This window comes from Acromyrmex echinatior, unplaced genomic scaffold, assembly GCF_024713525.1.
Source record: "Acromyrmex echinatior isolate Ae372 unplaced genomic scaffold, ASM2471352v2 Scaffold28, whole genome shotgun sequence".
Taxonomy (NCBI): Eukaryota; Metazoa; Arthropoda; class Insecta; order Hymenoptera; family Formicidae; genus Acromyrmex; species Acromyrmex echinatior.
In genome coordinates, this window is record NW_028259062.1 from 52,332 (window position 1) to 69,041 (window position 16,710).

At 34.1% G+C, this 16,710-nt stretch overlaps 1 protein-coding gene and 1 pseudogene across 1 annotated transcript; one reads left to right on the forward strand and one right to left on the reverse strand.

Moving 5' to 3' along the window:
* The first annotated feature begins 2,432 nt into the window (after positions 1-2,432).
* Positions 2,433-4,860, forward strand: LOC147906475 (uncharacterized; annotated as a pseudogene).
* A 6,398-nt stretch (positions 4,861-11,258) lies between these two features.
* Positions 11,259-15,344, reverse strand: LOC147906476 (uncharacterized). Its single transcript, XM_087416530.1, has 2 exons — positions 12,559-15,344; positions 11,259-12,198 (listed from the first exon to the last, which is right to left on the reverse strand). Exon 1 carries the CDS (start codon positions 13,140-13,142, stop codon positions 12,561-12,563), a length of 582 nt encoding a protein of 193 aa, XP_087272656.1. The 5' UTR covers positions 13,143-15,344; the 3' UTR covers positions 11,259-12,198; positions 12,559-12,560.
* Between the last annotated feature and the right edge of the window lie 1,366 nt (positions 15,345-16,710).

The following is a 16,710-nucleotide window of genomic DNA, read 5'->3' on the forward strand; positions in this document are numbered from 1 at the left end:
ATCATTTCTTCTAATTTGTTATTATGTACAAATTCTGTCGATGAGGCTCTTTCCTTATTGTTGTGATTTTGGTGCTCGTGTTTGTAAACGCTTACGGTAACCTGTGCGTAAGATTCGTTCAGCTTTGTTACTTTTCCAGGCGGAGGTACAACTTTAGTTTTTAAATTTGAATTTTGATTAATTGTTTTATCTCTTAAAGCCGGAAATAATTTCTTTTGTAGTTGCTTTCGAACCGTACAACCTTTATAACTTGCCGGATCTCCACTGCAGTTTGCATACTTTACTTCTGTTGTTTTTTCTTTAATTAGACAATCGCGAGTCAAATGGGAATCGGCACATTTTACACAGATTGCCATTTTGTGACAATAATTTTTAGTATGCCCAAATTCCTGACATCTCATACATTGAGGAATATCTCTTTTTTTACGAGGAGGTTCTATTGTGACAATAGTGTTCATAAATCTGTTGATTTTATATATTTCTATGTTGTTATTATTTGTTTCAATTTCGACGAAGAAGAGAGGAAGAGGATCCTGATTGGTGTACCGTTTGATGTTATTTATTCTTTTCACTTTATGACCATGATCTTCAATCTCGATTGTTAGTTCTTCGATGTCAACAGATGGGTATATATTTTTGAGAACAACTTTATAATTCTTATCCTGTTTTCGTTGAAAAGTGTAAAATTCAGTTTTTCTCTTTTTTAATTCCTCCACAATTGATAGATATTTATCCGAGGTGCTCGGTTGGATTTTAATTTCTGTAGTAGATATCGTTTTCAAAGTGTATTTAGCATCAATTTTAGCTAACACTTCCATGAGAGATTTGACATTGTGTACACTATTTACGTCTATAGGAGGCGATTTCGGAGAGTTGTGTTTAGTCTCCGTTGGTTTTTCGGCCTTGCTTTCAGTTTCATTATTTGAATTGAGAACACTGAAAGTGTTACTTACTGGCACTGGGCTGTTTAGCCAGTAATTTTTGATAGTGGTTTGCCTTTTTTTAGTGTCCTTAATAGAACTAGGAAACGTCCTAGTTCTTTTTTTAAGACCTTTCACCAGAGTCCAACTTTCTTCACATACTGGGTCCATTCTCTCGGCAACACCCGTCGAGGTAGTTTCCATTTCTCGGTATTACACTGATATATAATCACTATACTTTAATCAGTTATTAAGTTTCACTTCGACATCAGCTTATGTATACATACCATACAATACAATCGCGCACAGCGGGCTACAAGTACGTCCACTCACGGCGAGAGCCTAATTCGAAACTGAGTTAAATAATAAGGACAAAATGATTCCACATTTAAGCTTTGTGAGTAAACCGCGTAAATCGCTAAATGTCCTAAAGTCAATATTGGAAGGACGTCTGTACAAAGTCGACTTACAGTCGACTCTAAAGGCCTGACTTAGCAAAGGTTTCTGCGTTATTCTAAATAGCACTAATTGATTGTTTCAATCACATGACACGTTCTCTATTCTGCAGTCCTTTTCCGCACCATGTGATTTCATCCTTACAGTCGACATATCGACGTTTGTGCTGTTAGGGTATATTTTGGTCAAATACATTTAAATATTTAATTAAAAGTGTTTGGAAGACTCACAAATATTTTTAATGGTACTTCATAATTCTTCATACGAAATACAGATGATTCTATGTAAGGTGTAAAAGTAACGATAAAAATAATTATAAAATTCATTACTGTTATCAAAAAAATGTAACTTTGTTATTGTTACAGTTATCAAAAAAAAAAAGGTAACGCAGTTACCAGTAAAGTTACCAAAAAAGTAACTTGTAACTGTACCTTCGTTACAAATATCGAGTTCCATTCTCTGATAATATTACATATTGTATAATATATCAGTGCTCGCAAAGATTTGCACATTTCGATTCCGGCGCGCTACCCCCACTACAACTCGAGGCTGGGCGGCGACTGTATAAGACTTCATATGGAAAACACGAAATTTCCAGATTCACGTATTTCCTGACTTCAATCTTCGCAAGTCTATTTTAGAAATTTCTCGATCTAAACTTATAACAATTATTGAATGGTTTCTGGTAGGCAAGAATTATTATGATAAAATGTTTTAGAAAATTTAGTATTTGATTTTTTTAAGGAAATAAAAATTATTTTGCAAGAAAAATATTCTCTAATAACGTAAGATATGATCTCGGCACGTTTAAGTTACAGAGACGCTCCGGCTCCTAAGCCAGAGCGTCGGCCGCCGAGCCTCGAGCGCTAGTGAGGGTAGCGCACCGGAATCGGCTCGAAATGTGCAAATCTTTGCGAGCACTATTATATATTATAGATTTAAATGACAATTTGCTTGTAGGTTTTAGATGAAAACAAACTCGCCCAGCCGGAAGATCTTTACAAGGACTTTGAAACTCCTGAAGCTGTGAAAGTAAATAATAAAAAGTAGATAACAATGAAAAGTAAGATTAAAGTTCTTGTATGTATTTCTGCCCTTGCAATATACTGTGTTTACAGGACTCGCTGCAGAAAAGGAATTTTACCGTTTGCGACAGAAATTTGGAAAAGAACGCTGAAAGATTCTGCAGTCGCAAATACGATCTGGTGCAGGTGGAAATGATACTGCATATAAGTCGAATTGGACATTATATAATGATTTAATGTTTCTTGTTGATCACATTCAACCTAGACAGTGAGTAATTATGCAATGATTGTATACTCGTATTATATAGATTATGTTTGAGTTTATGTTTAAGATTATCATATTTACTACATGGGCTAAAAAGTCCCGGGATTTTTAATGAAAACAAGCGTTTTTTGTGCAAAGTTATATTTATTCCTTAACATAGTTGCCTTCGAGGGCGAGACACTTGGTATAGCGATTTTCCAACATTTCGATGCCCTTTCTGTAGTACGAAACGTCCAAGCCTTCGAAATATGTCTCGGTTTCCGCGATGACTTCCTCATTCGATGTGAATCTCTTTCCCCGGAGCCACCGCTTGAGATTTGGGAACAGATAATAGTCTGGGGGCCAAGTCTGGAGAATACGGTGGGTGAGCAACCAATTCGAATCGTAATTAGTTCAATTTGACCATCGCTTTCAAGGACGTGTGACGGTGCGTTATCGTGATGGTACAGAACTTTTTTCTTCGCCATATGGGGCCGTTTTTTCTTTATTTCGTCGTTCAGTTTGTCCAATAACGCTGCATAATACTCTCCCGTAATTGTTCTTCCCTTCTGCAGGTAATCGATGAAGATTATGCCATGCGCATCCCAAAAAACGGAGGCCACCAAGAACCTTCCCGGCCGAGCGTTGGTCTTTTGGCCGCTTTGGTCGGCTTTCGTGGCTTTTCAGCCACTCTGCAGATTGCCTATTGGACTCAGGCGTATGGTAATGGACCCATCATCACAAAACGTCGAAAAAAGTCCGCTAGATTACGCTGCAACAACGTCAAACCGACCGTTGAATCATCAACGCGCTGCTGTTTTTGGTCAATGGTCAGCAAACGCGGCATCCATCGTGCCGATAGCTTTTTCATCTCCAAAACATCGTGCAAAATGTATCCCGCCCGTTCTTTTGAGATGCCCACGGCCTCAGTTAAATCGCGCAACTTCACTTTACGATCACTCAAAACGATTCGATGCACTTGCTTTGTGGTTTCTGCATTTGTAGTCTCTTTTGGCCTTCCAGAGCGAGGTGCGTCTTCGGTGCTTGTACGACCCCCATTTTAAATTCACTAAACCATCGATAAACTGTTGTTCTCGAAGGAACAGATGTGACATAACATTTCTGCAACCATTTCAATGATTGTTCAGAAGTTTTTCCCATCAAAAAACAATGTTTGATCAAGATGCGATATTCCTGTTTTTCCATTTTTTTTTCGAAAGTAACGCCACTTAAACGACTGTAGCTTGTAAACGAATGAACGAAATGTCACGAAACTTCATACATAAACTAATGACAGATGAATCTCTCGAAATGAATCATGTTCATTTTCTAGTGGCACCACTTATTGAAAAATCCCGAGACTTTTCAGCCCATGCAGTATGTTAGAATAACATCAAATTACCAGCGTTCTAAACCTATACATAACTTCGAATTTATTAAATTCATTAGCTTCAGCCACTTATTTCAACACCATCATGTACATCATCACAAAGTAATTCTGTTTCGAATTCATTAGCCTCACAGCAACTTATTTCAACACCATCATGTACATCATCACAAAGTAATTCTGATAACAGCTCAGATGCATTGAATATGTTTGAATTCTTTACAGATAAACAATAATGAAATGGAATTATTATTAAGTATACTGCAAGTAATAGAGTTATTGTGCATACTCATGTTCTATATTTATTCTAGTTTAGAATCTTTAAGTAAGGATGAAGGGGTGTTCTCTAAAGTGAATTCTAAGGACTTATCGAGTACTTGCTCCAAGCAATTTACTGATTTTGTCAGACAATGCTTATGCAAATGTATTGAAAGCTGCGGCCTCTATAATTGTTTCCAAGAAACAAACACCACCACCAGATATTAAGAAAAGAAAATGTGGCTTAACTGATGAAGAAGATGCAGTAATACTACAATCTTTCAAGAATATTTCTTCGCTGGCCAATACATTGGAGACTGTGCTAAAGAATTCAACATTAATGACATCAAAGCAGTTGGCTAAAATCATCTGAAGTGAGTCCTGATGTACAAATCATGATGGGAGTCATAGCTTTGGGATTGAACGAAGTTCCTGTAGAATACCAGATGGATTGTCTTATACATATTCTCTTCCAGCATTAATAATTTTGCAAAGAAATGTTACGTCTTGATGACTCCACGATTCTTTTCTTTCGTGGAGAAAATCTGTTTTTCTCTCAAATGCGAATAACGGACGGATCGAATATTGATTTTTAATTATTATAAATGACTAGACATCAATTAAAGGAAAATAATTATTAGCGTTCGATTGATCGTGTATTGGTCCTATAACTCACAGATAAGCCTTTCTCTAACACATATACCAAACTACATATACCTATAAACGGTAAAACGAAAACATATTAATCACTCCTATTCTTTCGAAATAATTGGGAAACCTTTAGAAAAAGAAAATTTCGATTTCCATCGCATTGCCTAATCGATAATACATCATTTTGACACACATAAGGTATTTATTATAAATTTATTTGTCTAAACTCATCATACATATACAATGAATGCCGGCATTTCATTCTTTTTCTATCATCATTATTATTTCTTATGTGCTTGTTTTATAATATCAAAGATAATTTTTGCCTCTTTCTTTTAATTTTGACTTATTATTTGCGACTTGTTTTGTACCTTTCTTTTTATTGTTTGCGATTCGATTTGTACTTTTCTTATTATTTTTATTTACTTCCGTCGTTAATTTATTATTATAATACTTGCTAACAGAAACATGTTCGTTATATACACACACGGTTCGGAGAAGCACATTTGTGTCAACTATAATCGTTTATTTGATTTCCTCTCAATTTGGAGCGAATTTTATAGTTAATTTTGCGTTCGAATGCGAATTTTATTTAATTTCTTATGTTTTTATCTACGTTACAACTCTATTATTAATTTATTTGTCACATTAATTTATTTGTCACATTGAAAATGATCCAACAAGGATCGAAACGTTTGTTTTGATTGTCAAATTATAATTTACGTTTTTAATTTTATGACATAGTTTTATTTTATTTTTTAACTATTTATACAGTTTGTCATTTTATGTTTTAGGCTCGTAGCCCTTTTTCCTTTTTACTTACTTTAGAAAAAGAGATGAATCACCCATCCAAAGTCCAAGTACCGAATTGCATCTCGATATATATATATATATATATATATATATATATATATATATATATATATATATTGGGTCATCTAAAAAGTATCCGCGGTTTTTTATCACTAGATGATGTTGATGGTCATATATCGGGCAACACTAATCCGATTGTGTCAAACGAACGCGCGTCTGAAAGATGACATTTTAGGTTACATTTTTTGTAAACAAAGTTTAGTGATTCATCAATCGTGTCAAAAGTTATATTGGTTTGAAAATGAATGAAATATCTGAAGAAACTTTACGCTATGTGATGCTTTTTTACTACAAAAAAGGCAAAAACGCAGCACAAACATGCAGACAAATTTGTGAAGTTTACGGCGCGGATGCTGTAAGTGAACGCAGGACGCAGGAGTGGTTTGTTCGATTTCGTTCTGGAAATTTTGATGTCAAAGATCGACCTCGCTCTGGTCGGCCAGTCACTGAAAAAGTCGATGAAATTTTGCAACTGATCAAGCAAGACCGGCATGTGAGCTGTCAGGAGATAGCCAATGCACTAAGAATCAACCATATGACGGTTTGGAATCATTTGAAAAAGGCTGGCTATGCAAAGAAACTCGATGTTTGGGTGCCACATGAATTAACGCAAAGAAATTTGATTGATCGAATTTCCATCAGCGAAACACTACTAAAACGCAACGAAATCGATCCATTTCTGAAGCAAATCATCACAGGCGATGAAAAATGGGTGAAATACAAGAATATTGTTCGTAAAAGATCATGGAATAAGCGCGGCAAACCACCACAAACGACTTCAAAGCTTGGATTGATGGCAAATAAGATGATGTATATGGTGGGATTGGAAGGGAGTCGTCCATCATGAGGTGTTACCACATAGCCTAACGATTAATTCAGAGCTCTACTGTTCACAACTGGATAGATTACAGGAAACGATTAAGAAAAAACGACCAGAATTGATTAATAGAAAAGGTGTTCTTCCATCATGACAACGCCAGACCACACACATCTTTGATGACGCGCCAAAAATTGAGGGAGTTTGGTTGGGAAGTTTTGATGCATCCACCGTATAGCCCGGACCTTGCACCGTCTGACTACCATTTGTTTCGATCTCTGCAGAACTCTCTTGATGGAAAAACATTGGCCGACAAAAGAGCTGCCGAAAATCACTTGAAAAAGTTTTTCGCCGATAAACCACAAAAGTTCTACACGGATGGAATTATGAAATTACCCGAAAAATGGCAAAAGGTTATAGATAATAATGGCCAATATATACTTGATTAAAATTGATTTTCAATAAAGAAAAATTTCATTCAAAAATTGAACAAAAAACCGGATATTTTTTAGACGACCCAATATTAGGTGTACAAAACGTTTTTAATGAAATTTAATATTTATTTATTTAAAAACGAAAACATACTTAATTATCAAAATAATCTCCATCATTATCTATATACCTTTAGTCATCTTTTGGGCAGCTTGCGAATTCTAGAAGCGAAGAAGGTTTCGTCTTTCGATGCGATAAAATTATCCACCCATTTTCGCACTTCTTTAAATGCTCGAAACCAGACAAGGCGTTTTACATTGACCGGAATAAATGATAATCAGAAGGGGCTATGTCTGGGCTATACGCCGGGTGCGATAGAACTTCCCAACCAAGAGCTAGCAACGTTTTCTTTACAGGTTTATATCAAAATGAGACCTAGCGTTGTCATGAAGCAATTTCGCAGGACATTTCCTTTGCCAGTAAATGGACGATTTCGTTCGATTTCTTAATTTAAACGGATCAATTGTTGACTGTAGCGATCACTCTTAACCGTTTCATTCGGATGGAGCAATTCAAATAGCACACCCTTCATGTTCCACCAGATGCATAACTTTGCTGCTGTGGATGTTGCGTTTTGGCGTTGATGTAGTGGGTTGTCCTGGATCCACATAATATTTTCTCTTTTTAGGATTATCGTAAAAAATCCACTTTTCATCACCTGTCATGATTTTCCACAAGAAAAATTTTCTATGCTGTTTATTATTCAGATTCAAACACTTCTCAAGACGATCATTTTTGTTTTTTTCACTTAATGCATGCGGCACCCACTTTCCTTCCTTCAGAATCTTTCCCATCTGCCGTAAACGAATTAAAATATCTTGTCGAGTTACTCCAAGTTACTGTGCAAGTTCGTTTTGTGTTTGACATGAGTTTTGATCGAGTAATGCTTGCAATTCATTGTTTGTATTCTTCTGAGGAGCACCACTACGTTCTCTATCGCTAACATCAAAATCATCCTCTTTAAATCGCCTAAACCAAAACTCACACGTACTTTTGGATACAACATTGACTCCAAGAACAGAACAAATTGATTCACATGCTTTAGCAGCGCTTTTTCCTTATGAAATTCATATCGAATGCAGTGTCGAATAAATTGCTTGTCGCTCGCCATTTTAAAACCATTTAATTTTGAGGTTAAGTTTGTGAAGTCAATTTTGTGAAGTCAATTATGTTTTTTAATAGTATACATTAAGCGCCACTACATCAAAAGAGCGCGAAAATATTTGAATTCTAAGTTTAAATTATACGTTACACAAAAAACACTTTAAAACTTATTTGTACACCTAATATATACAGGTATGTATTATATATATATATATATATATATATATATATATGTGGCCCTTCGGAAAAGAGAGTCAGTTAAAACAAATCTTTCGAGAAAAAAATTTTTCATAAGTGACATTCAAAATCAGTTGATAAGTTTAACTATTCCAAGTGCGAGGTTTTCGGCTCAGTGCAATCCAAGCAAAATTAATAGTCCACATTGACATCTTTTACCCCAAATTAAAAGCTATCACTGAGCCACCACTGAGACATCAACAAGGACTCCTGCTAACGTTCGCCGCTACTTTCAGTAAACAGTAAGAACAAATTCTTTTTTTCTCTTTCTCATGTTACTTTAATTTCAACGTTATATGACCATTAATATTCTCTCGCTCTCTTATTCCTTCTCGATCTATTCTCTCTTTAATCACAGATGCATCCTGTCTATCTTTTCTCTACTCCGAATTATTTAAGCGGTAAGTAAAACGCTTCAAGTAATTCATTTCTTTTTCTACTCAAGATTACTTAAGCGATAAAACGCTTCAAGTAATTCACCTCTTTCTCTACTCTTAATTACTTAGGCGGTAAAACGCTTCAAGTAATTCACCTCTTTTTCTGCTCCGAATTATTTAAGCGATAAAATGCTTCAAATAATTCACCTCTTTTTCTGTTTCGAATTACTTAAGCGATAAAGTAATTCACCTCTTTTTCTACTCAGAATTACTTAAGCGATAAAACGCTTTAAGTAATTCATCTTTTTCTCTGCTCCGAATTAAGGGAGCTAATAGACTCATTTTTCAGTTTCGAATTTTTACAGACAAAATTAAGACTTCGAAAAAAATGAATTTTACACCAGTTACTACATACATTTGACTACCTAATAATATTTTAATAATAAGGGAAAACTGATAACTAATATGAAAAAATAAATTTTTCTAACGCATTCCATTTGATTCAACTAGTCCCGAGACCGGAGTAATTCGACTAAGATTATTAAAATTAAGATTAATGTATTTTAAGTTACATCTTTGACTACATATTAATAAAACTTTTATAAAAATATATTTTAAACACATTCGCTTCGCAGGGCAAACAATATTTCTTTTTAAATTTTGTTCATTTCGTGCAAAAACACGTCGAAGTGTTTTCGAGACTGGATATGAGGGAACTAAACTTATAACATTTACCACTAAGGAAAATCTCTTTAAAGGAATAACATTTTGAGTAAGTATTATAAGAGTCATCACTAAATGAGTCATACAGTTCGATGCTGTGGTTAATCTATTATCCCCATCCGTTCATTTTTTAAAAACATTAACAATATACGATAACAGAGACACATAAACAAAAAAAATCTGTTGGACTTTATTAAGAACTACACTTACTATCTAAGTAAAAATCAAATATCTCAGACATTCATATACGATAATAAAACAAAAACTTTAAGAATAAAAATATTTATTTAGGTGTACAATTTTTTTAAATTGTGGCATAACTTCTATCATAGATGTGTTCGCAACAAGATGTTACAGCAGACTTTCGGCAGTCGCTACTGCGTGCTCAGACACGTTTACGCATGTCTCGCGTGTTTTGTGTAGCCTCGATTATTTTATTTATCCCTATATTCAATTGACCCCGGTCTCCTCTACTTAAGCGATAAAACGTCAAGTAATTCACCTCTTTTTATACTCAGGATTACTTAAGCGGTAAAATGCTTCAAGTAATTCATCTCTTTTTCTACTTAGGATTACTTAAGCGATAAAACACTTCAAGTAATTCACCTCTTTCTCTGTTCCGAATTACTTAAGCGGTAAAACGCTTCAAGTAATTCACCTTTTCCGTATTCACAGTTACTTAACCAATAAAACGCCTTAAGTAACTCTCCCTAGAGCCAAAACATAACTCCTGAAACATTTTTCTCTTCCTCTCTTTTCTTCGGAATTATCTTCTCCTTCTACGTTCTTCTAATTATCCGTTATGGACACTAACGAGAGAAAATTTTAATAGATGGTTTGGCAGAACAGATACAGAGCAGGAAACGGGCCAAGCTCGAGAAACTCAAAAAAGCTAACGTCCCCCATTATGCAGATATAGACCGGGCAATTTATCTCCTCTCAAGCCCGTCATCAACTAAAAAAAAGGCAAAATTCATTTGCGCCAAAAATATCGGGATCAATCCCCTGACATCCCTGTAATAGATCTTACCGACAAATTAACTGATAGTTTCAATACACCTTCAGACCCTTCCTTGAATTTCGAATTTCCTTCCCCTTCTTACTCTCCTACTCTGATAGACTCTCCACAGCCCGCAATTTCTCTTCTCTCTCCCTTCCCTGTCCCTTCTGAGAACAACAGATCCTTCGACAAGATTTTCTGATCACTTGAAATCCTCGCCGAATCGGCAAGGTTCTCCCTCTCTTCGACCACACCACTTTACCTCACGTAAACACATACATACATCATCAGAAAACCTAGATATTAGCTTAATTTTTTAGTATTATTATTGTTGGCGTACACACACACACACATATATATATATATATATATATATATATATATATATATATATATACAGAGTGTCTCTAAGATGGGTCGAGGCTATATTGGGGGTGGAGAATGGATCAAAGGAAACAAAAAATTCTTATGCCATTTGAGATACTCGCTGTAGTTTTCAAATTAAAAAAGGAAACGTCTAAGCCAATATGCGGTTAAGCCGCGCCGCGCGAATTCGTAGGACGGCCTACAGTCGAGTAGCGACGACGGCGGTGCTCAAGGAGGGGGAAAGAGCGCTTCGTCGCCGCTCGAATGTGGGCCGTTCTATGAATTCGCGCGCCCTTCTTTGGCCCTCTTCCAATTCCTTCTTCCCTTCAAAATAAAAGAATCTTGGGGCCTGGACGTAACAGAAGAAACCGTAACATTTTTTATGTTTGGAAGTATCACATTGAATAGTTAATATTTCTCAGTTTAAATACGTTTAACATGTTTAGTAAGTTAAAACACATTTAACATGTTTAGTAAGTTTTTAATTTTTTTAATTTTGTACGGAAAGCATTTAATATAAAAATCTTTCTCTGATAAAACATGTTTGACATGTTTAATAAGATTTTATTTTTTGTTATTTTTATACGCAGAGCATTTAACATATGAATCTTTCTCTGTGATAAAACATGTGATAAAACATATTTAAGAGTAAGTTTTCAATTTTTATCTTTATACGCAAAACATTTATTTAATAATGTATGAAAAATAAACCTACTTTGTAATCACATGATATTTCAAATATTTGCTATGTATAAATTCTTACTTTTTAAATTTTATATGTAAAGCATTTAATAATACTTGTAATAAATGTACGATGTTTAATTAAGAAATGATTTGAAGCGGAAATATTAAAGAATATTAATTAAAAATATTAATTAAGATAAACCTTAAGAGGTATTCCTTTTTAATTAAATTCCTTATTCCATGCTAATGAAAAATCAAGTAAACAGTATTTATGTTTTAATAGTAAAATAACATAGCAAAATTTGGAATATATTATCCTAGTCATATTAAGGGGGGAAACCACAGTAGAGCACGAAAAAGTAAGTATATTTTCGGGAATTTTTTTTGGCTCAATGAAATGATCAATCAAAAATTTGTAAAATAAGCATTATAATATTATGAATGAAGTACAAATAAGAATTTTTTCATACATTTTTGGTACAAAATGGCGGCTGTGCCGCACTTGTCCGATGGCGCCTATTTTTGAAGGAGGGACCATGGGCGGACATCTAGAGTTAATATTTATATTATCCTTAATTTTTGACCTAGAACAAAAAATGACAGTTTTTTAGATTCTATATATCAATAGCTATGGAAGTACATAGGATTTTTTCGATATATTAATTTTTCGCAAAATGGTGCACGTTTTAAGGAAAACTTGCAAATTTACCTAACCTAACAAAAAAGAACGCCATAAAATTGTTGATAAAAAAAAACCATGTAATATAAAAAAAAACCCTACGCACTTCCATAGAGAAAGGTATTCTGAATATATTGTCAAAATTTGAAATCGATCGGTAAAGATTTATTCGAGTTATGTGTCCGCCCAATTTAAAAAAAGTGGTTTCGAGAAAAACGCGTTTAAAGTTTTAAGTACTGTAAAATCATATAATATTTTTATATACCTCTAATCTGCGATGCCTGCGCCATACAATTGGCCTTCTTCATCTATCTCCTGCTCTTGTTTGGCCTTTCGAATTGTTTTCAGATCGATGCGGGCCTGTTTTGCGCCCTCACTCAAAGATCGTTCCGTTTTCTGTATGCGTTTCTCATCCAAGTCCATGCATAGTTCGTGACTTTTTGGGCCAATTTTCATGCCCATGACCTGGATTATATGTAAAATTGATATTAATCCGTCATTAAAAACACACGAAGCGATGTTCGTAGCAATGTCGATGATTATTTTGCCGGAATTCATAGTTTTCGGAGCCATGTGTCGAGTTGAAGCCCACACTGTCGAGTTGAAGCTCTCATTGCTGTTTTGAGTGAAACCCCCGATGCAGCGAGTGAGAAGATCATCCGTAGTGAGTTGTTCGTAAACTGATTTAATTGCTTCATAAACTATATCAGACATTAGTGATTTGTGCGTATAGGTAGCCAAAGTGTTAGAAGATTTCGCCCTTTGCCACGAGCACCATGAATTTTCTCCAGTCGGGCAATCGTCGTGTTGGGGATGGTTATCCGTATTTTGTGAAGTAATGTGGCCCATATAGCTGTCTTCATTTTTTCGACTGATTCGCAATTTCTACGAATAGCTAACCCGAAATATATTGACAGTTCGTCGATCAGTTTGCCTGTCAATTTCCCTTTTCCTCCCAAGCCTTTTGTGCGTTTCTTCAAATTACGGAGGTGGGTGCCCATGCGTTTTTGTACGTGATCTACGCATTCCTTTTTAGTTATCGTTTATTTTCGGAGGGAAGTTCCTTCTCCATCGCCATTATACCTGCTCCCGTACTGATAAATTACAGCGCGCGCCGGAATCACAAAAGGCGCTCGGAGCATACCTGAGAGGCGTTGCCGCAGAATGGAAAATTTGGGTATTCCGAAATTTTTGCAGCACTCCATCTTTTGATATGTTATTCTTAAGACCCTAAAGCACCTTATAAGCGAAAAAAAATTTTTTCGATTTTTTCAAACTTTTACTGTGGTTTCCCCCCTTAACTTTATATGTGTATGGAAAATATATATTGCATATCAAATTTATGGCTACCATAGATATACATTTAATTACACTTCCTTAACTTTCTGTTCTTGTATATCGCCTTCGCTTTTGACCTTCAAATACATTTGTAAAGTGACAAGTGACAATTTGCAATAAAAATATTGATAAATATTATTGAATAATTTGCAGTATATACATTGCAAACTGTGCTATTTTATTAGAAACGATTTTAAGCTATTTTCAAAGATTGTTTAAATATAAACTGGAAAATTTAAAAAAGGACAAAAAATGTGTTTACTATAAATAGTAATAATTATTAAATTATTCTACATTACAACGTGAGTGCTTCTTTTGATTCATATTATTCTATTGTCGAATCTTTTGTTATTATGTCGCAATATATATTGTAAACAAAATATTATAATTCTGTTAGTTAGTTAGTTCACAATTTGTCCGACAATCCTCAAATAAAAACAAGGGTAAAATATTCAGAATATTGGATATGTTGGCAGCAAAAGCATCTTTAGCAACAAGAGTTGATGCATTAAAAGATACTACAAACTTCGAACTTGGCGCGGAGCACAAAGTGAAATTGGAAGCACGGTTAAGAGTGCTTGAAGAAGGAAATATCCGTCGGATAAGTGGCACTGCCAAAAAGCAAAGGCCAAATTTGAAAAATATCCAGTTAAGAACGAATACACGCAATATTCAACATTTATAAACTCAACACTGACAATTAAGAAGAGGCCATTAATCGAAGAGATTGAAACAAAGGAAAGCGAAGAAATGTCTAAAAAGAAGAAAAAGAAATACAGCACGAGTTCTGAACAGATCAAGGAGGAAATGAAGGAAGAACCGCAAACGGAAATAGAATCAGTTATCGAAAACAAACGAATATAGAAAAAAAAGAAACAATCTAAAATACAATATAAAACAAGAAGAATTTTTTATATAATCAACTATTATATTCAATATTTATTTGAAATCTTGTATGTGCATTTTTATTTTTATAGTTACCTTCACTTGTTCCAGTTTCAACTGAAACATTTTCAAATGTTTCTTTAATTTTTGCAGATGCTGTCTCTTCAAATTCAATTGATTCCTTCTTTTCTTCTTCGATATAAGATCTGAATCCGCTTTAATTTGCGCTTCTTCTTTGATACCAGAAGTTTCTGAGATATCTTCTGTTTTTATTTTTAGCTTGTGTTTCTTTTTTTTCGAAATGTTGGATTCCATTTTTATTTGCGCACCAGAAAAAAGGCATAAGAAAATCAACCACAATCCAAATCCTTCATTTCATGCTGTGATTGATTAATTTTTTTGTTTTATGCCTTATACGTTATACAACGTTATGCAAAAGTCTGGCTTATAAGATAAAAAATACAAGTTTCTACATTAAATTTTTACATATATAGGATTATTTAAAATGATTGTCTAGGTTTTCACTTATCCAATGTATATTTTTTGCCTTAAGTATTCTTAAAGCCTTCAGCTTTATCTTGTACTCCGTGCTAAGCTTGAAGCTTATGGTATCTCAATGAATTTTTTGTGACATTTAATATAGATGTAGAAGAACAATTATAGACATACGAGGCCTGTTCTTTTTAATTAAATTTCTTGGACAGTTTATCTTCTCTTTTTTTTTCTCTAATATGTATGTGTATATATATTAGGTGTTGGAATTAATTCGTAGCGTTTTACAAGTGATGGGAAGTACTTTCATTAATGTATTTTTTAATGCTCATGTGAAATAAATAACATTCTTTCATTAAAAAACGCTACGAATTAATTCCAATACCTAATATATATATATATATATATGTATATATATATATATAATATATATATATATAATATATATATATATATATAATATATATATATAATATATATATATATATTATATATATAGAATATCGATGCTCAGAAGCTATTATCTCGTTTAAAGATCTTATACATTTTAATTTTTAATTAAAACATGATCCTGAGAAAAATACTTCGAGCAAATTTCAGATTTCTCTAGCTTTTTTACTCTAACTTTAGTATTTAATTAAAAATATTCTTTATACCTATTTATATACGATTATTTGAAATGATTGTCAAAGTTTCAATTTCTTGTAAATAATACATTTAACATTTATAGCCATACTGAAAGATAGATAGTTTGATTCGGACCTTTTGCTATTCAGTAGCTTCTATATTTAAAGCCTTGTATATGTAGGAAATAAGATGAATCCAATGATGGAAATGTGCCAATATTGATGGACGATAATTCAGGAGAGAATCGCAAATCACACTTCAACGCTTCGCCGTGCCACACACGTGTTTCGCTATCTTCCAACTAACTAACTCTACTAACCTTTCTGTACCTTTTCCCTCTTTCGCAAGCGCGCTGATACTCTAGCGCATATCGTCATAGTCAAAAACGCGCGAACAAAATAAAGATTTATAAACAAAACATATACTCTTCCTACACTCGATTATTCTGCACAATCGTGCGTCCCGCACGACGCCAGCTGTTAACATTGCATCTTACAAAAATAAAATTGCCGAATTATAATTAACGTCTTACAAACAAAATTGATTACTTTAATTTAACATTTAATTTTACGTCTTACAAAAATGAAATTGGTTACTTTTAATTAACTGTATTCCAAGGTTTAACATATTCAGCGCAAGTACTTACAGGTCCTTCGTGAGATCCGCTTTTAATCGTATGTGTCATTAGGTTTAACTTTCTCAATTAGATATGATCCTAAATATTTCGCTCGTAATTTTCAGCCTGGACCTAATTGTGTTCGTTTGATTCCTACTAGGTCTCCCACCTGGTATTCTGTAGCTTTCTTACGTCTGAGGTTATATGTCTTACAATTCTCCGATTGCACTTTCAGAATTTGCTCTTTCGCTCTAGCTCTAATTTCGTTACGCTCTTCCTTTCGATCGAAATTCTTGTTCTATTACTTCGCGTAGATCGGTTTCGTCGCGTATTTTTACGTCAAATAGTAAGTCAAAAGGCGTCGCATTTACACTACGATTGAATGTGGAATTTAATATACGTTGCAATTTATCTACATGTTTGTACCATTTAGCAGGTTCTTCGATTGATAACTTGGAA

Excerpts from the sequence above, each read along its gene's own strand:
- LOC147906476 (XM_087416530.1), bottom strand. The coding sequence starts at position 13,142 with ATGGGCCACATTACTTCACAAAATACGGATAACCATCCCCAACACGAC.